Raw genomic sequence first — 21,258 nt, forward strand, 5'->3', positions numbered from 1 at the left:
ACTAATTGAGTGTTTTGACTGAAATATTATTACCTTTCGGTGTTTGTAGAGCAAAAGTGGCCTACGTTAAAGGCCGGATCCCCGGTGAGGAAACATGAAGGACCGTGACCAAGAATAATAAGGCCCCTTAGTGACTATGCTGGTGTTAAGCTATAATACTAGCAATGATTGAAATAACTGAAATGGTAATGAAGCTCACGATAACAACGGTGAATATAGAAAGATAAGAACTACCCATATATATAGAGATGACAATGATCTTGTTGTATTGTGTGATGATCGTGCGTCATCGGCCATAGGGTGCCGGCCGGCCGCCCAATATTGGGGGTAAAATACTACAAGGCTGTGTTTGCACTTAATGTCTACTACGTTGCATCTGTCATTGCTAATGCAGGACTACGAGGGGGGTATGTGTGATTAACTACATATGTGTACGTTTGTTATGGTGCTGTGTATATGAAAGGTAGAGAACGATAACGTTTGGGAGTGAGCGTGCATTCTTCAGCAATGCACGAGCAGAGAGTCACTGGTTCAGAAATAAACATGATGATACTGATGGAATAGAGAGATAAACGATTCAAGAGATAAGAACAGATGAAAGAAAGGAAGCAAATTTACCCTATATTGCTCAACGTAACCTTAAACTTAAATTGCGTACATTAATATATTCTCCAATAAAATTGTTTTTATTGTTGATTAATATGCGTTTTAATAAATAAATTTGGCTGCAATTTATTTATTTTAAATTATATCGTTTTACAGGAATATGTTCTTCCATAAAATGCTTATAGGTAAGGATTCATCAATATGATATGTCCATCCGAAGTTATTATGGTGGTTTTGAAACAGGCCCCTAACGTAGAATGATCGTACAAGCAAGCAAAAGTGAGCTAGGTACGTTATCAAAATGTCATGACATCGAAAAATACATATCATGTTTTTCATATAGAACTAAATAGATTTAGTTAGATACTTAGTACTAATTAACTCATCGAACGTTAGCGTAGTTCGGAAATTAAAATTATCTACCAGCAGCTCCTTGTGACAATGAGTCCCAGTCTTAGAGGCCTATCTAGACTTAAGAGATTAGTTAAAGCTCATTATAGGAGACTGCAAGTACCATAAGCTAACTCCTGTAAGTATTTTTTTCAAATTTTTAAATCTACTTAAGTGCCTAATGAAAAGTAGCAACGAAAAACCGACTCTTTCGTCACAAGGAAAACACCGGAAAAGTGTACTTTGACGTGGTAACAACGCTTCAACAGCCCTCTTTAATTTTTAAATGGTTTTTTAGGCGCTGTATGTTGACTCTCTTTGTTGAAAAGTCAGTGGTTAAGAAAATGGAAGGTAAGTACGAGGTAAATGTGTTATGAATGAATAACTTTCTTACGGAACAGCTAGTGAATATGACTTCCTTTATTGGATCACATGTTGAATAAAGGATATCGATCGCGCGACTCAAGCCAGCCACCCGTGGCTCTTTAGGCTTATGAAAGTTAATCAAGTAAGTATTTGCGCGTGGACCCAAATGCCATCTTCGGTCATGTTATATAGGAGAAGTTACATTAGTGCGTGACAAAAGAATCTCGAAGACTCAACCGTTTTATCTAGCACCTTACTGACACGGAAATAGCTACTTCTGAAGATCAGACATAATAGAACACTTCTGGGTAACTAAGACGTATCCGTCAGCCGTATACAATAATTCTCGCTGTTTCTTAGGATCACTGAATTCAAAATTACTCACCAGGGTATAGGACAAGTGTGCCCCGTTTTTCATGACGACACTTATTAAGTTACATGAGTTATCACTGGCTACCAGTGTGCGATTTCGAAATTTCGCGCCCATTACTTTTTGATCCTTAGCCATCGCTCTCCGCTGGACGTACACACGCTTCAAGTTATCGTCACCGAACAACTTAATGGATAGTACTACTGAATATCAGTTCAGCTCCATTATACATTGCAATACTACCCTAATGAAGCGTTTGACTTGAAACTTATCGATGCATTTCACCGACGGATCTAATCTGAGTTAGACGTCACTTATTGTACAAGTCAAAATAGTTTATTTGTAGTACCAATTTCTGACAATGATATTGCTAATCACTCAAAGTTCTACCCCTATCAAACTTCAATCTAATGTTTTTTTTAACCAACGTCCTTTTTATAAACGACGCGTATTTTAGCTCAGATATTCCTGTCCATCCTTTTGGAAGTTTGACCATACGCTCCTATGTGATGTTCTCTTAAACACATCCCAGATGGCAGAATAGAAAGAAAATTGCTCGACGGACTGATCAATAATACCGCCCACGGATATCTTAGGCTCTTTCCGTTTGTACAGCACACGTAATAGCCCTTTATAACCTGGATTAAATAGGTGTCTTTAACAGACGACCAGTCGGCAGATGACCAGTTCTGATAGAATGACAGATGTCCTCTCAAACTACGCACGTTATTACATCACAGTTGGTCATTCCGGATCACAAGGGCTCTGATAAAAATGCTTTTCAGGTCGGCCTCATCCCGTGTTATCCACCTTCGTAGATTCATCTCAAATCACTCAATAGTTAAATTACTTCGCAATCGGTTCAGTTGGGTACATATAAGAAGATTCTAATAACCCATTTCGAAAAAAACTGGAAGATAATATTTGAGTGGGCTTAAAAGCAGAAGCAGCTTCCTTCGTTATATCTGCATTTTAAAAGAATCACACCTCAATAGCAGCCACCTTTGCGACCTTGAATTTTCCAAATTTAGCGCCTCTCTACGAAATGGTGCACATATATCGGCATTGGGGTACCTATGTGTAAAAAGAAAACTGGTCACATTTATAGGAAGGCCCCAGCAAAGCACCAAGTTATCCTATTATCTTTTCGGAAACCCCATATAATAAGCCTTTTCCACGAGCTATATTGAGCTACCAGACTAACCATACCGCAGGGGCCGTTACGGTTGAACTCCGCCTTGTTGTACGAAATATGCCTTGAAAACCTACCTTACGAACTCGATACCGGCCAACGGCGGTATTGGACGTAAAATTTAGAGCATTTACCTGCAGCATTCCCTGATGCGTTTCAACTGGGTGTGACATCGGAATTGCATAGCAGCTAGCGGAACCCCCGTTAGTTGAAACGAACGTTTGACCCGACCCACTGTTGCTCCTTCGTTAGCGTATCTATGATGGTATACACCGTACGATGCTTGAGCTGCCGCAGGGATTTCTTTACAGCGCGCGTACGTTGCATCGCTCGCCATGCCCAGCATTCCATCGTAATCATAGTTTCCTCAAGGCTCTTTGTTTTCTCTTTTTTTTTCAGTCTTCACTAACGGCCTATATGCAATCCTAGCAACTAGAGATTTCATTGGCCATGCAGATGAAGCCGCCTTTCCTTTTTTCTTTCGATAGAAATCTAGCACGCATTGAATGCTGGTTTTGCTTTAATTGTAAAATTGGCAAGACAGAAAGTATGGTCATGCAAGACAATTGCCCATGGCCGCTTGCAGTGCTGGCTAGCTACTTGTTGGAGGAGCATTCACGCTCCATCGTGTTTCAAGTCTGTCCTACAAGTACTGGGAATGTAGTTGGACCCATAGATCCGGTGGAAAAATCAGGTAGACCAACTATGTAGGAAACTCGCATTCTTTAGCCACTTTCTTTTTACCTATGCTCAGTATGTTGAGTGTAATGTTTCATTATAATGCAGCGCTGTAAGGACTTGTGGCTTCACACACCTCACTTAGCCCTTTCCAATTCGTACTTCGTGGCCAAGCGACGTTCCGCCAAAGTTAGCCAAAAAATACTTTATGCTCTAGTACGCATCTGAATTGCAATTTTCGCAGAAAACAGAATACTTCATCGACGCTTTATTCTAAGTCGCAGCCCTCAAGCTCAAGCAAATTTCCTTTGAAGATAACAACGATTAGAATGTACAAAAAGCTGTATCATGTTTGGTTATTTGCACATTGTGCCACAGTGATGGTTGATGGCCGTAAACAGTTTTATGTCACAAACTATTTTTCAATAAATCGCGCGTTCGAATCTGGACACCCGCGCAAAAGCTGATTTTCAAAAAAAAAAATCGAAGATCCTTCCGTAAACAAAGCTTTTATCCGGAGTGAGACGTCATGATGCGGAGAACAGCAACAATGTCAAGGGCTGTGTATCTAGAGCTTGCATGATTATGGGTTTTGAATCAATCCAGGCCGTCGGTAAACTGAAAAGAACGTATTTAGCATTGATCATTAAAACCGGACGTATACCTTCTTAAAAACTCAACAATGACAAACAAACAGTCAAACGATCATCGAGCGGGATACGAGCACTAAAACTTCTCTCTATCGCTGTATATCCACGACGAAGTAGCTCATATTCACTAGGTTTTTACATTTTCAAATCTCTTTTATGTAGTATAAGACCTTTGCCACAAGTATACATTGAACGCCTGCTACTGATAAAATGTTGTGATTAGCACAGTGTAGTGAAGGTATCTTGTTCGTATAGAATGACTGATGCGAGGCACTTCCTTTGCATAAAATATATATAACGCATATTTCTTGTAATCTTTATTGTAACGACGAGTATTTTCGAGCAACATTTTTATACGGAGAACTGGTGATTTACCCACAAGCATGCAGTAGATTGGACTGTATCAGCCTGAGAAAGGAGTGCTAGCGTAATAGGACCCTTACTTGGTCCAAGGTCAAAATGATGCTTTGTCATGCAAACTCACGATCACCAGCCTCTAAGTGTCGCTTAGAGAGGCTTCAATGAAGTAATCAACACAGTCTTCGATTCTGTTTGAGAATCAGGTAATCCCGATAGGGAATGGCGACGTGGCTCGATGCATATTGCGTTTAACTTTAGGCACATGAGATTTGACATGTGCGCGGTCACCACTGGGCCTTTCATTCAGTCAGTGTGGTAGTCCCACGTATAAACACTGAAGCCGGGCAGACTGGTCGTACGCGGGAAGTATCCTGAAGCATTTTAGATCTCACATCTATTCGGCTACATTGTGTACACATGGCGTTGAGCGGGTACGCCTTGTGGCGCTCGTGACGATGGCGGCTGTCAGTGCTTTCACAGATACTGCTACGGTAACGGCGATGATGACTGTCGCACAGCGAGATGTTCAATTCAAGACGTTTAAGACTGCTCCACTAAGACCCCGAACGAACCGCTACGCTCGTTCAATAATGACTTGCTTCTCCTTTTCACGAAAATCCAACGTGTTTTGCCGCACCGGTCACAGCCGTTACGGCAACAGCAGCTGTAGCAGCCTACGACTTATTGTTGCCGCGTTAGGCGTCGAGCCACGCTAGGGCAAGGGGAAGATAGCTGGAACGAAAACACACAGTTGGCGTTTATCGGGGGAATGACAATGTTGTTCATTCCCTAAGCAGTTCCAATGGCACGGACGCTGCCGTCTGCCACTGACGCGTGAACTTATGGTAACAAATGAGGAGTGCCTCGTTGAGAGTTGCTCGATCATCTCTTCTACGTTGTCATTGAAAAGCAGAGATATGTTCGCCGTTGCTACCGCTACAGATTCCACTAACAACTAGAGCGCAGGTAGGAAGCCAGGCAAAGGGTCAGCTAGCGACGCAACGCTTAAGCCATCGGTAAGCTTGAGCACGACAACAACAACGACATACTTTCTACCATATGTAAGATACGCCACAGTGGAAAAAGAAATCGGTTGGGCCGACCGCTAGATAGTGAAGTCCCAGATGTCATACTGCCTTCGGTAGCAACGGAATCATCGGAATCTGAGAGTACGCAGATCTGAGAAAGAAGACATACAGGAAGCTTCGAACGGAGTCTCTTCAACGTCGTCTTTATCTCCTAATCGCTGTAATCAACAGTTGAGCTGCTCTCATCAGCAGTGTTGCTAGCATACGTCTTTCCCGTAACGATCGGCAGGTTCGCGTAAAAATTCGGTAGTCGCCCGTTAAAGTGTTCATGGTTTTCAACATCAACGGTGTATATAGATGGCTTCTACAGTGGCTTATGAGGACAGCTGTGTGTGTTAAGACGAGTCCTACCCAAACGGACTTCCTTAAAACTGTCGTTTTCGGTCCTACGCTATCGTTGGCCTAATAGTACTTGTGTGTGCGTGTGTGTATTCATTCATTGAACAGGGTCTGCCCGAGGAGGTTACTGTGGTACGCTAGGATGCAAGCGAATCGCAATGTGACTGTTTGTCTATTCTGTGGTTATTCAGTCATTTTGTGTTTAATGGCACGCTGCTAGATGAGCGAACGCATTCGGGATCGGAAATAGACGACGTTTGCAAATCAGCGACTGGGTGTCGTAATTACGGATACATTTGTCGTTTCGAGAGGGATAGCAATCGCTCACTAAAAAAGACGGCCGTACCTAAATTCCAGGTAAATGCTGGTAGCCACATCAGTTAGCGAGATCAGTAGGCGCCTTTGTCCAGAATGGAATAGATTACTTTTTAAAGCCAAACACAACGTACCATACTTGCGTTTTTTAAGCGCACTTTACTAGTGGTCACAGTGGTGCATAGTGGAGGCATTTTGACTTGTAACTTACTTATCTGCTGGATGAATTGCCCGCGGATTCAAGCGAAGCGCGCTGGCCAAAGCAAAGGGGCATAAAACGTATTGCAAAAGCTATTGGTGCTGATAACTGTCTCCGTAAACCATCGAAGCCAATTATGCTGTCATTATAGTTAGCACTACACAAACATATCAAGCCTGTTGCGCAAACGATATAGTATTCGCTCTCTGAGCAACAGAAGTCTCCGGATTAAAAGATACTGTGACACTTCGATCAGTATCTAACAAAAATTTATCTTGACAATTTGTCAAGGAATTGCTGTAAGATAAATTGATAGGTGCCCAAAGATGAGTACATCAAGCGAGCACTTCTTGGATCTGGACACGCCGAGGTGTGATCTCGAAGTGGATGAGGTTCGAGCGTCGCCGAGTGGTGCCTCTGGGTCGAATTCTTTGCCTGGGGTTGTATATTACTCATATAAGGTAAAATAGTCTTGGACATGAATATACTTTCAGCAGTGTGTGTCATAATCCAAAAACAGTATTTATTAAAACTTCTCTGAGACCGGCAAGTGTGTTGTAGGCCGTAGATAGAAACTTGACTCAAGTTGTGAACGATATCGTCATGAGAAAGAATTATCGTGACTCGTCAGTTGTATTAAGTAAAGTATGGACCCTTATGCATATACTAGATGGGTCTTGATCTACTATAATTAAACTCTTTTCTTCCAGTGGTGCCAGCTGTTATTCTGGCAGAATCAATTTTCGCTAGCTAACCAGTATCGATGTGACTCGAACCGAAGAGGAGCTAAAATATAATAACAGTCGTCTTATACGGGTCTTAATAAGCTATGAAAGATCTGTAACCGCTAGAATATGTGAATAAACGCAACTGATAATTTCGGTGTTGAAAATGTTCGGCCTGAGACTAATAGTGCGATGCCGTGGCTTGGCCTTGCGGCCTACGGCGCAGCTCGCCTATAAACGCTAAATCGCCTAAATGAACTATGAAAATAACATTTTTCAGTTCAGTACGTTTGATTTGTACCGTGCCAAGTATCTTTTTTATTGATTGTATCTATTAGTTAAGTTATTTTGGCAATATTGAACCCTTTTGTGCGCTTACGTTAACCGCTCTTTCGTATTTTCGAATGGCTAAAAAAAACTACTATTTACTTCGTGTTTTTTTTAGCGGGGAAATGATTTAGCGTTTTGGCAACAGGTTAAATTGCCGCTGACGGAAGAAATGCAGCAGGCAACATGATGTTCTATAGAGATAGAGGAAAGCAGTCGGTGGGGTAAGCTACTTCGTCCTGTCATGCAGTTCGTAATAAGGTATAGTACATATAATAAATATTCCTTTAATAGAGAATCAATAAACACACTGTAGCGTGGGAAGTGTAGCACGGATAGCTGCGGTCTCATAGTTTTATCGTTACGATCTGCATCATACGACGAATGTGATCCCGCAGTTTGCTACTAACGTAGCTCAACTTTTTCGTTAAACGTCCAGTGAGTGCATGAGCCACAAACTTATAGTTTTTCTTATAAGTGTTTCTTGTCACTTACTTAGTGGATTATTAACGTGCCGTTTTATCGGCTGATGATTAATAATAACAATCGAATAATTTTTACTATTAGATGGGTTAACGAGTAGTTATTGTAGCGGGAGTTGCATTTGAAGATTGACCCGACCTAACTTGTCGACGGAGCGTTCCTTAAAAACAGTCACATCAAGTCGATCAGCTCTACTTTCCCTAAAGTTAAATAGAAAGAGGATAGTTTAGGACAGCGAAGACGCTTAAACGCATGCCGGCTTGGTTTAGTTGATCCTGAAGGAGTACAAACTGCCGTACTACGCGGGCCCGAACGCTAGAACTCTATAAATGTCACCTACTTGATTAACTACGGAACATTTTTCGGTATCTACACGTACAAGCGAATCCATTTCTATGTTAATCCAACTTTAAGAACGAAATTAAGTTTATGATGTCGAAGATTTGTGTGCGTTAGTTTATCGTCTGCTACTGTGTGCAAACGGGAACCTGTTGAGCTCGCCAAAATCGTGGCAAGCTGTAACTTCGGTAGAACGTTTGTGAATATCTGCACATGTTAAAGCACTAAGCCTCTCAATAATGTTGAAAATAACGGATTTATTACATCAAGGGCATCGTTTCTAAATTGTCCATGTAGGGTTCGGCAAACTAAAACAGAGATAGACAAAGTAAAGATCGAGTACTAACTAATCTGGTCTCCATTTCACTTCGTACTAATATCTCATAAGGTCCATACGAATCCGTGCCAGCAGTCGCTGCGCACGTAAGTTAAAATGACGTTTTTCGATTATAGGACTGCTTATCGACAGTACTTAGCTGGAAATTACAACACCGTAACAGTAAATCAACGTTACCGTCAACGATTGATAGCATTATTGACCAATGTAGTTCTCATTACTATAGCACTTGTTCTTGTCCGGTATAGTTATTACTCATTGGAAATAATCGAAAAATTGTCGAAGCTCCAACGTCTATGGCACTCTTGCTGTATCGGGACCGAAGCCCGCGGCAGAAATACGCACTATAGAGGCTAACGTATACCATCTAACAGACTCGAATTGCTTTTGTAGCAAACAAAGCGAACTATACCTATATCTCTTCAGAAGACAAGAAGCTCTAGTTTTTACTAATCGTATTTGCTCTTGTACTATATTTTCGACCGAACTGTTCCGACCGCATCGCTATTGAGATAGCAAAATGGCGGGCGCTGCTATGTGCCGGGTTAAGTTTAGAAAAGTATAGTCGTTTGTACGAAGTTTTATGGCGAATAGTTATAGACTTAATGTCGTTGTTGGCTTTCAGGATTTTCCGACAAGGTCTTTAAGTGTCATGCACACATACTGGGTCCAAGAGAAAATGTGCGATGTTGAAATTCAGCTTGAAGACGATACCACACCCATCCGTGCTCACAGGTATCGCTCACATCAAGTTACATTAACACCAGTTACAACTATCCCACTTTGAAGTTTGCCTTCATCGTTTTAAGGTTGATCATTGAAGTTATCCTAATAAATTACGTTGTACGATTGACGGTGACCGTCGACAAGAATTCAAAGCAGATACTGCTTCGGAACATGGTACTTGTGTAACATATTTAGAGATCAGAACCGCATTTGCAGCTTCAAAGATATACTGGCGTAGATTGCAGCGTTGGCGAATGCTTGCCATGCCGTCTTAGAAATCTATGGCAAAACACCCGGAGAAGTCTGCACAAGACGTTTCTATTGAGGGTAGTAGAGACCTTCTACCGGAGTAAATTCTTCATGTATATCTTTTAGAAGTGATTTCGGAAATTTGTTAACATGATCAGAAAGTCGGAAATGTTCCAAAAGAACAAAAACGTTAAAGGTTTTATAGAAATTTCTCGGCAGAGGCACACAAACGGGATTATGATTGTATAGCTTAACATAGAAGATGAGCTAGATCTGGAATTAAACACTGCATTAAAATCAGGGAAGCTTTGAGTCGACTTTATTGGAAGGTCTGACTAGTACTGACGTTCTTGCAGCGACTTCGGTGAATTAAATTACTAATGAAATGGCCGTAATACTGAAAACTGTGCGTACGAAAATTCAAAGCTATCAATGAAGCTTCTAGAGAATTGAAAGCGATTCTGATTAATTTTTTTTTGATACATGCTTATTATGGGTAGAATATTTGCCCAAAAAAGCTACGTGTTTTTTTTTCTATTGTAACTGTATAAATATGATCACTACGTGTTTCTCATTTGGCCCAATCAATGTTGTTCGTTCAGGGTAGTCTTGGCCGCGGCAAGTCCCTATTTTCGTGCAATGTTTACCTCGAGATTCGAAGATGCTTCAAAAGAAAGGATACAGATAAAGGGCTTGAGCAAAATAATCATGCTGCAGATTCTCAAATTTGCATACTCAGGGCAGGTAAGCTTTTAATGTTTTGCTGTTTCAACATACATAAGTTTGGCTTAAAACGACCCCAGTGATATGGCAGAAGCTGAGTTGGAACGAGGTCTCGCTTCACCAATGTATTAGTCATACGTTAATAGTTGTGCCCATACGAAAATCACGTCGTACTGTTCTTACGATGCTCTATTCTTGCTTGGCGGAAAACCTAGTTTTGGCGTCTATCACCTCTAAAACAAAAATACAAGGAGTAACGCTAGGCGTGTTCTGGTAAAAGGTTGTACCGAATCGCTTCCAACGTCCACCCGTATGTATCTAGTTCAATTTCTATAGCTGCAATCTTACCATCCGGCTAAAAAGACCTGCGGCCAGAAGATACTGATCTCTTGAAGAACCAATCTAAGTGAACTGATCAAGTTCACTTAACTCCTAATGAGACTGCAGTATGCAGATCAAGCCGCCTGGTTCAGACATACGCATAAAAATAACACAACGTTTTCCCGATCATCTTGTCTAAGTGAATGCATAGTCTGACGAGTCGAAATTCCATGGACCGTATGTGATAAATCTGTAATCTCCAATGTACAATATTGTCATCAAGCTAACAGATGCTCTAACATCTATGTTGAGTACCATTTTCTCTGATCACAATAGTATGATCCAACTTATGAGCTTTGCTCGTGTCCACTTTTTGCCCTTGTAGGCCTTCAACTGAACTTGATAGTGCTTTTTAAGGGTAGATCGTCCGGCATATGGACCCATATTTTGAAGGGGCAGGGTAAATTCCACTATTATAGTGATAGAGCATAAGCGTTGCGTCCTGCTGGTATTTGCTGGAGACCTCACTGCTTCGAGTTCGCCTGGAGAGAGCTACGGGCCAGGCAGTAGCAGCAAGTTAGGCGGCGGCCAGAATTTCAATGAGATAAATTTATCAGGGCTCGTCAGAAGAACGAATTGGACCCGTTAACAATCCAAGACGTGAGATCTGAGGTACCTAATTGAGCACGTTACGGTGTGCTGAGATGATTTTCGAAACTATCAACGTACGTTGCTAGAAAGCAAAGAATGGAAGTTGACGGTCGATGTTACCGTCCGCCGTTAATGTGCTTAAAATCATCAAAAAGGCCTATTGTATGCCAGTTGTGTCTATTATTGTAGATAAATGCTGCCTTTTTTTTCTACGAGTCCGAAACGCTTTTCTAGTACGAAATTTATTTTAGAAAAAGGCTGCTTTACAAGATACCATCATGCGTATGCAGCGGGACGTTCATTGGTGTTTTCCGCAGGTGCGAATGCTCAACGACGATAATGTTTGTGAGCTGCTTGCGGCAGGAAATATGCTACAGGTGAGTAAGTTGGATCGCAGACAAGAGTTATCACTGGATGGCGTATTTAACTATAGTCAGTAATCGTACTAGCTAGTGTCTATGAAGCGACGGCCACCAATCGCGTTGAGGGCATAGCGTTGAGTGAACCTCTTCTTACAGCGTCTTTCAGTGATAATGTCATTATCATCAGAGTTAATGAGTAAACGTGTTAAAACAAAAGACATCATCGTAACATCGCATTTGCTCGAAACACCAGAACGCTACCTAAAACTGATAGTATTCATAGTGCACGCTGTTCTACTCAGATACGCGAGGTAACCGAAGCTTGTGCGCGTTACCTGGAGGGCCAATTGGATCCATGCAACTGTATTGGAATATTTCGATTCTCCGGACAACACAGCCTTCGCAAACTGCAACACAAAGCTGAAGCATACATCTATGAACATTTCGAAAAGGCAAGTAGAAGATGAGCCGAAAGATGGGGGCTACAAATGGTAAGAAACAAAGCGAATTGGAAGAGCATGATTTTTTTTTTTATCTTCACGAATTCTTCCTGGAAAATAGTACACGTGCAACTCTAACGCGATCCTGAACGTAAAATTCTAACTATTCAGATCACTGTAAAAGCCGTTTGCCGGCGCAGTACGCCATAAATCTAAGTGTTTGAACACTCTTCTACCAGAACTCTTATCAATATTTTTCTGTTTCTACTACTGCTTCCAATTTCAGGGGACGCTGAACAAGTCGAATAGCTAATATTGTGTTCGCGAGCTTTGACTCGTCGACCTATCCCCATTGGGCACCACTTTTCCAATATTGAGCTGACAATACAATGAGTGCACGAGATTCTCTAACCAGGAACGCCATCGACTGACTAAAGAACAATGTTTCCTTTTTAGGTGTGCCAAAATGATGAGTTCCTTGAAATGCAGCTCTGCGAAATGTTACACATTATCAAGAATGACAATTTCAGCGTCCGTAATGATGCTTTGCTCCTTGAGGCGTGTCTCAGGTTAGTAAACTGGGGGCAGTTTTAAAAAGGTTTGCAGCAGCGAGGGGGGTAAACGTCGCCACATACTTGTCTCAAGAGCGATATGATAGTAATATGTCGGTCGTCATATTTAGTGCTGATCTCTAACAAGCTAATGCTTCGTATAACAATCTATCGACTCTGTTATTTGTTTTACCATGAGAAAAAAAGGTACCAAGCTGCAGGTTTTTTAGCGAATAGAATTGATTATCATTCATCGTGCACCCTATCGGATATTGATGTCACAATGAGTATGACCGAGTTAACGACGCCGATCATATTTGGAACACTTATTTTTTACAAGTTGCACCCCAAAGTCGTTTCAGTCAATGTGTTTTCTGTTATATAATATCGCTATTATCTATTATATAATTTTTACCGTGCGTCAAGTCTTGATCGATATCCTAGTAACGTTAATATGAGCTTTGATCGTAGGCGATACAACAATGATCAGTTATTTCCTTTAATAGAACAGGACAATTGTTGGTAGGACCCATATGTTACAAGTGTTCATATACAACAGGTGGATACGCCACGATATAAGTGGTCGGAAGGGCTCACTACGATTGATCCTGCAGGTTTTACGAAGCAGCTTTTCTTCGGTAGAGTATCTTGAAGAGGTCATCCGGACCTGTCCCCTCATTCAAGAAAGGCCAGAATGTGTCGACTACCTCCAGAATATTGTAAAGGTATAAATAAACACCAGAAGATAGGAATAGAAAAATTAACTTTGTCGTATTGATAAATACACTGCTATATGTGTACACCGCGATCTAGCGATTGTCGTTGTCAATATACTCTGCGGACAATGAACTTAGTTTAAACGGGAACTGGTTACATAAACAATGCTTTTTGCTGGATTGGGTTATGCAGCCCAGTGGCTTATTATTGTGATAAAGTTTTTACTAAGCTTGATTTTCCATTCTGCTAACGATGCACTTTGTGGGTCTGACTCTGCAAGCTTGTAATCGTGGGATCACCGTTCAGATTCTTGTCTAATAATAAGCCGAATTAGCCCTTGTGCTTCCAGGAGCATTGCTAGCAAATTGAATTGGTTCAATAGCATATGGTCATTACTTTCAAACATCTATGATTTACATTCATAGTTCTTTTTTTCTTTCTGGGCTCATAGGAATTGAATCGGAAAAAGTTTTTTTACCGTGTTCCACCGCCTCGTGGTTCGTCCACTTGTTCGTCGGTTCTTTACGTCATCGGAGGTTACCATATTTCTTCGCTGCCTAATTTTGAGGTTTTTAATGCAGCTGACGGCTCCTGGATTTCACAGCCGAACTTGCCTGCTGCTCGTTCAGGTCTAGCTGTTGTCGCACTCGAAAAGCGGTTGGTTTCTTCATCTTCTTGACTCTAGATCATATGATGAGATATAGTAGATATAGATATAACAAAGAATTTTACTCTTAAAGTAAGTGTCCGTCAGGCCATGACTTACACCCACGGCGAACGTTTCTCTATGAGTTTATCAAAAAACCTTTAATTGCTAGCATCGTGTTGCCTTTAGTAACTCCAGGTCGTAGCCGGTTTATAATGAAACAGCGCACGTTCCCGAGGTGCTATATACGCATTTGCGACGCGCATGATAAGGTTTTGTTGTCGCTGGGCAGAAGAGGCAAGGTTAAAAGTCGATTCTACACACTGAATTAATTAACTAATAATAAAGAAACAACTCTCTGGTGTAGATGCATGACGTGGTAATGGTAAAAAGCTACTATAGGGACCACTACGTATCCGGAACTATTAGAACGGAAGCCATCATTTCGGTGTACGTTTGGTTAACTAACAAGCTAGATTTGTGATCTGTATATTGACAGCCTGTTTGCGTTAGGTGGTCGGGCACATCACAGAAATAGCGACGTCCCTGTGGAGGACACTCCCTTCGTACACATTTTCGACATCGAACAAAACTGTTGGACGGTACTGTGTCTTAGTGGAACGAGCAGAACTATTCTTATCGTTGTACGCAGAACCTAATGCTTATATTATGTTTGCGGAAAAATATCTAACCTATGATATAATAATAACGCAAATCGCTGCTAGATGAAATAGAACAATAAATTGATGCCATGAAATGTCACCTACGAACGTACATGCATCGTATGCATGTATTCCGCAGATTTATGCATTTCTCCTTTGTTTTACACATGCCTCGTGGGATAAAGGAAGGCCCATCGTTGCGAACACCTCGAAATCGTCTGGGAGCGGTGTCCCTTGACGGATACATTTATGTTACAGGCGGTTCTCAGCAAAGGACGATCCTTAACACAGTCGAAAGGTGAGCGCCACTATAGTGTACACAAGGATTAATGGGATCCGTGCAGGTAAACGTTTTTGATGCAAAATGGAAGAATTGTCAGAGAAGCCCTGCAACTCGTATGGTCATGGCAACAATTATTTCAGTGACGAAATCGCTGACCATCGTGAGCGTAGTAGAAAGTATGAAAAATCCCTGAGGGTGGGTCGATTACACTCAAGCAACTAAATTCAATTTAACAGACACTTAGAGGATGTTTATGTTTGTGTAGTTTAGATTGCATATGTTTCAAATGGTAATCCCTCCATATCTCGTTGGTCCGCGAACATTTCCCTGGAAAAGCTATGAATATGCGAAAATGGTAACTGTTTTTGTCAAATGCCTCTTATCTAGGTATAGCCCTCTTACGAACAGTTGGAGGTACGTTGCGCCAATGAATGTTGCACGTTCGGGCCACGGCTGCACGGTCTGTAACGGCAAGATCTACGTAATCGGTTAGTGAGAACATATTACCCCATCTGTCGTAACTCCTTTATACCCTTAAGCATAAACTGGTACGGCCATTTAATTGTATTTGTTCGATTCGGCGATTTCGATCACATATCATGGTTCGTTTGACTTGTGTGTCTTACACTACACAGATGGTAAGCACAAGATCAGTATTTTTTCGTTTCCTCTCATCGGTTCGTATTGTGTCCATGCTATATATATATATATATATATATATATATATATACATATATATAGCTCGTAAGCTAGCAATATGTCGATCTGAGTTACCTTATATTTTGGGAATCGTACTACTTACTACTTAAGGGGAGAGCGAATATCGACGCTTAATATCGACGACCTTATATATATATATATATTATAACAATAAGAAATAAGATAAACATTAATGTCATCTTTATAGTCTCATGAAGTACAACAATGTTTTGTAACAGTGTTTGTATTCGCGACACACTTGCACTTTTGGAACTTGGAACCGGTCAGTCGGGTATTGTCATTTCTTCAGCAAGTGAACTTCCATGGAAACCTCCAATAATTGATAAGTTTTGCAATGACAGCGGCAGGGATAGTTTGCTCTCTAAATTCGATAAAGGACTGGAAGCACGATGAGGCCCTGGCTCGAAAAATTCCGAAATGGAAGTGTTGAACCCGGAAATGAGCCTCATGGAAGTTCCCTAATAACGAGAGCTGTGGTGGTAGTCAACCGGTTGCATGGCTATTACCATCTAGTTCCAGGCTGTCTAAAAACACCATACTTATTCATTTGGTCTAATTCGAAGCGAGTATGAAAAAAACATAAGTTCCAGACACATTTATTCCTCTTTGCTGTCACAACACAACAGAGACTCACCAATTCGTGACTGGTAATCCATTATGATAATCATAAACGGTCAATAGGTGAATCACACTAAATCTGTGAGATATCACCGTTTAGGAAACGTATAGATTCAATAACCCTCTTTGGTGGCCTAAAATAAGTTCTGGCCACTAGAGCTTCGCGTGTCCTGAAATATTTTATACGACCGTAATATACTGCTAACGATAAAGGAAACTTCGTTACTGCAGTACTGAGTTTCAGTAGACGGAGACTAAAATCTTTTCGTATCATACGATAAGGGCCGAGCCCAGACCACAAAAAATCACGGTGTCTTTCCGTCATCTGTTTGCTACAGGTAGCTCCTCCAATTTCTTTTCAAAGTTTCGACAATTTCTTAAGAGGAACGTTGTTCAAATCTTAGCATAGTGTCAAAATTGTCTTTCGATGAGACTCTCTTACCTAAGACTTCTACAGCAGCTGAACCAATAAGTGACTACCATACATCAATTGAAAATAAAATAGCTAGGACCAGAAAAAAAGAAATATGGCTGTGATTTTTCCAACGTTCAAGTACTTAGCATAGCGGCACTTCCATCTTGTCGTACCGCTCGGCGTATCATCTCTTCCGCTTCACTTGCAAAATTCTCGTTATTATCATCTTTGGCAGATGATCCACCATTGGCTATACGGACAGTCCAGCATTACACGTAACCTAAGAGTAGGAGGACTCGCCGTTACGTCTATAGTCAGCTGTTGTCAACATTCTCTGTCCATCCGATTATTTCTCAGCAAGTTGTCAAAGCATAACATTACTATAAGAATGTATTTATAAAAATAAAAAAAAATAGCCCTATAATAGTCGGTATAGCGTTACATTAAATAATAGATTTGTAACCACTTATATCTTTCTGTCTCTAGGTGGATGCAGCGGAACGGAAAAGCTAGACGCGATGGAGGTGTACGATCCCCAAATCGACCAGTGGACGTCTCTTAGACCGCTACCTGATCCTCGAAGCGGGCTAGGCAAGAAAACATCGATGAACACAGCTTTTTCTATGATGCGTATTAAACTAATGGCTCCTTGCTTGTTTCTAAGATGTAGTCCCCTTTAAATCTAGACATTGAAGTCAGCGTTCTAAAGCTTCTCAGTAGTTGTGTACTTTGTTTTGCATTACCATATCTCATTTGATTGTCAATGGTTTATTTGACAGAATCGACGATAGGACATTCATTAGTAATAGTTTAACAAATTAGAGTGTGTCTACCTATGCTGGAATGGGTCTGTAAAGAACTAAATGGACAAGACTTTGCTTTTAAGTGTTTTTGTTACAGTTTAATAAATCAGTAAACCCATATTAAGCCGAAAATGAGGGCATTGTCAATGCTCTGCTTACCTTAAACGCTTCAAATCGGCTTGCTTTTTTTGTTTGAGGACTTCTGCTATAGTCGCCTTTTCCGCGCGGCCTTCAGTCTCCCAATTTCCATTTTTGAAGTGATTGTACTAGTAACAAGCTGCTGTTTCGCTGAGGGCCTTTGTACCAAGCGTTTTCATCCTTGGATTACATCCTGCTTAATTATTAAACGTTAATATTCTGCAATGAACGATATCATCGCTTCTAGTTTTTTGTTGTTACTCCACTAACATTGTTCTAATAACTATAAATAACCAAAATCATTGCGTAAATCTGCTAGATGAAAAAGTGTTCTAATATTGCTATCGACCAAATAGCTCTGGATAAGTTGATCTATATACGTAAAAAAAGCCTAGGAGATTTCCGAGATCGTAAAAGCCATACCGAAATAAAAAGTTCACCTTGTGATCATAGATGGCCTGTAACGTTGTGAATAGCGAGGATTTGCTATTGCTGCTTCAGGCGGCTGGCTTCGAGAGCAAGACGCTTTGAACTTAAAAATAAGTTCAACACACATTACCACACAAACACATCAAGAGACAATTGTAACAGTTTCATATTTATCGTCTGGCGTCAACATGGAAACACGATAATTCGTAATATTTAATTAATATTAGCTTTTATTAATTGTGCGTTCCAGGAGCTGCAAGTTTAGGACCATACGTATTTGCTATCGGGGGATGCGAAAACACCCAAGTAAGCAAGGTCAGCAACACAAAATTCGCTTATTTTTCCTGCTTATTATAGTGGTAGTTTTTTGCTTTTTTTTTTTTATCACTATACAAAAAATATTCTATTCACACCCTCTCTTGTGTTATCTATTGACTGGACCTATGGATATTCTGTAACTGTAGCTTTATCAGTGTTTTCTTCGGCCAGAAACACCCTTACCGCGTGCCTGGGCATCCGCTAATTAATCCAAATGAATCTAAAGTTAGAAGACCATTAAACGTTTGTCGATGTTATGTGTATTCTTCAATTAAATCAGGTGGAGAGATATAGTACAGAGACAGACGAGTGGCAAAGTGTGGGTTCACTCATTGAGCCCAGAAGTGCTATGAGCGTTGTTGCAATGGCTTCGAAATTATACGCTATCGGTAAGCATAATTTTTGTGTAGAGGATATATTTCTCATGGCAACACAAGTGGGGTGCTTCTTTCTTCCCATCCCACCAGAATTAGTCCAGTCCAGCGTCAGCTGTTGCCACTAAATGTGCTAGGATTTAAAAGGCCTTTGTAAAAGATGTTCTCATGTGGAGGTAGAGTGAACGGCGAAGCATGTCGCGTACGTTCTTGGAAAACAGGTAGACGAGTCAAAACTTCAACGTATTTTAGCTTGCCTACGCAGTAGTACCATTTCTATATCTTCCGTCTCGAATTTATATAACACCAGATCTTATTAATGTTGTGCATTTGCGATGTCAGTTACAGAGGTAAACTCATAATAGTACTATTCTGAGATATGTTTTTCTTGACAACAAGGTGGATTCAATGGAAACCAGTTTCTCACATCGATGGAGGTGTACAACTCCGAGAAGGACGAATGGTGCTCAGGTCCACCATTGCCGACACCTCGAAGTGGGCACGGAACTGCCGTTCTGTAGTGAACGTCCCGTTAATCTCTAGTAGCAGTAGACATCTACTGACAAGACCTTGTGCATTGCCCACAGCAATTTGACATGCTCGCTTAAGCGTATTGAGATAATGTTGTAGCCGGTTACCTAAACCCAATATAAATACGTAAGTGCAAGTATTTGTTAAAGGCGACCATCGCAAAGAAGTATCCTCCTAAAGGATTCCGAAAATTGTTTTCATGTAGGTCGAAGATAATTAAATTCCCTAAGGTCCCATCACAAGGATTATAGGTTGCATCGTGTCCGTTCGAAGTAATCTATCTTCGGCTAGGCATAGAGCCATAGACTTCGGCCAGAAGTCCTTTGATGGTTTCGGCTTGATTTAGAACGGCTAATTGAACAATTTACCCGCCGGACTTAGATAATAACATCGAAAACGTAACAGTAACGCACAATTGGCTTTTTAATAATGGAATGCCGTGTCAGTTATTTCGAAATAGAAAATATAGCGATTGCTTGAAACACTTGTAGATAGTGTTTTATCTCAATGATAGCTTCACTTTTGTTTCCCCGAGATTTAATCCACTCGTAGAATATTTTCTAAAATAGATAGAGATTATTTAAGTAGCATTTTAATATAATATATATATATAATAATAATATATAATTCGTATATAATAATACGAATAATAATAATAGTAGTAGTACGAAATCAACCGTGCGAAAATGCCAATTTCCGATGCTAGCGTCTCTTTTATCAGGCAACCAAATGCAAAGTTAGCCGTTGTGACAATTCATCGTGCGTTATTTGACATAGTGGTGCGGCGTTTATCGATTGAGTAGATATCGTGGCTTCTTTGATCAGGTATTGGACAATAGGCCAAAGCAAAAAGGCTTCCCGACTGTTTTTCTCGGGATTGGCGTCTCAGCAAATAGGCCGAACGATTTATAATGCATGGATTCAAGCTGTGCTATGGAGAAATTATAGCCGTTACTTACTTCAAAATAATCTACCAAAGCACTGTACAAGGTAATTGTACTTAATCGAATGATCATTTTCTAGTTTTACTCGTATGTGGTTCTTCATTAGCCTCCTCTTCGTACCTTTATCTATCCAGATCCAATGATAGTCAACAGGTAAACACGTCAGAAAAAAATACTCATAAATTAGGCCAAGTAGCATTTAGAAGAGTGTGATGTTAGGTAGGTACAGGGTACTTGAAAAATCGAAATGACTGCTTATAATTAAAACCGTATATTCTATTCTTTTCAAGCGTTTGTTATTTGAAAGTAATACGATCGATACGTGTTATCTTCTAAAAATGCTAATAATGGTATACGCAGTTCTTCTTCAAGGGGAACCTGAACCGTTATAAATGAGTTAAACGAGTTCTACGAGACAAGAACCCTCGAATTTTCATAAACAGATCTTCAAAATGTATTAGTTTGAGTACACAGGTTCCACACTCTAGTACCAAAAACCCTTACAGTGAACTAGCAGTATGCATCGTGCGTTATGTACCGAATACATTGACCCAAGCTGCTCTGAGCCTTGTTCCTTGAAAGGGACCTGCTGGCTTGCCATACATTATTATCGATTGTACTATTGGTAAGCAAGCGTTTTCATTTCGATGATACTATGAAATCTCGTTTTTCTATTGTTTGCGTTACCGCAGTCTTCAAACACAGTAGCTATTACAAATATACATCTCTTGAGGACGTTAATACCGAAAACAACGAAATCGACTTATTTCCTACCTCTTTTCCCTAAATCTGAATCACAAGTTTATTATGCATATTTCGACAGAAATGCCTCATCGGCTTCCTGTAATTTTAAAACTTCTATTTTTATTCAAT

General features: G+C 40.5%; 1 protein-coding gene and 1 long non-coding RNA gene across 6 annotated transcripts; one reads left to right on the forward strand and one right to left on the reverse strand.

The window, feature by feature from the left end:
• Positions 1-3,837: 3,837 nt before the first annotated feature.
• LOC111260885 (uncharacterized) lies at positions 3,838-6,273 on the reverse strand. The gene is made up of 2 exons (XR_002680599.2): positions 4,632-6,273; positions 3,838-4,220 (listed from the first exon to the last, which is right to left on the reverse strand). It is a non-coding gene; the product is annotated as an uncharacterized LOC111260885 (long non-coding RNA).
• A 9-nt stretch (positions 6,274-6,282) lies between these two features.
• Positions 6,283-19,931, forward strand: LOC111260883 (kelch-like ECH-associated protein 1). 5 transcript variants are annotated; one of them, XM_086968489.1, is made up of 16 exons: positions 6,309-6,396; positions 6,845-7,014; positions 9,390-9,499; positions 10,342-10,483; positions 11,752-11,811; positions 12,099-12,248; positions 12,693-12,805; positions 13,347-13,512; positions 13,956-14,161; positions 14,650-14,752; positions 14,998-15,110; positions 15,483-15,583; positions 17,335-17,439; positions 18,469-18,533; positions 18,817-18,925; positions 19,310-19,931. In XM_086968489.1, exons 2-16 carry the CDS (start codon positions 6,880-6,882, stop codon positions 19,429-19,431), a joined length of 1,800 nt encoding a protein of 599 aa, XP_086824615.1. In that variant the 5' UTR covers positions 6,309-6,396; positions 6,845-6,879; the 3' UTR covers positions 19,432-19,931. The 5 variants fall into 5 exon arrangements, with proteins under 5 accessions (XP_086824618.1, XP_086824615.1, XP_086824616.1 ...); XM_086968490.1 differs by having other exon boundaries at positions 19,253-19,341; XM_086968492.1 differs by lacking the exon at positions 6,845-7,014 and having other exon boundaries at positions 6,283-6,396; positions 10,347-10,483.
• Positions 19,932-21,258: the final 1,327 nt, after the last annotated feature.

This window comes from Varroa jacobsoni, unplaced genomic scaffold, assembly GCF_002532875.2.
Source record: "Varroa jacobsoni isolate VJ856 unplaced genomic scaffold, vjacob_1.0 scaffold_487, whole genome shotgun sequence".
Classification (NCBI taxonomy): Eukaryota; Metazoa; Arthropoda; class Arachnida; order Mesostigmata; family Varroidae; genus Varroa; species Varroa jacobsoni.

Bases quoted from the DNA above. Each gene is read 5' to 3' on its own strand.
- LOC111260883 (XM_086968489.1), top strand. From the start codon at position 6,880: ATGAGTACATCAAGCGAGCACTTCTTGGATCTGGACACGCCGAGGTGT. The intron at 13,513-13,955 runs GTATAAATAAAC...CTGGGCTCATAG, and splicing joins ACCTCCAGAATATTGTAAAG to GAATTGAATCGGAAAAAGTT. The intron at 14,162-14,649 runs GTTGGTTTCTTC...GTATATTGACAG, and splicing joins GTTGTCGCACTCGAAAAGCG to CCTGTTTGCGTTAGGTGGTC.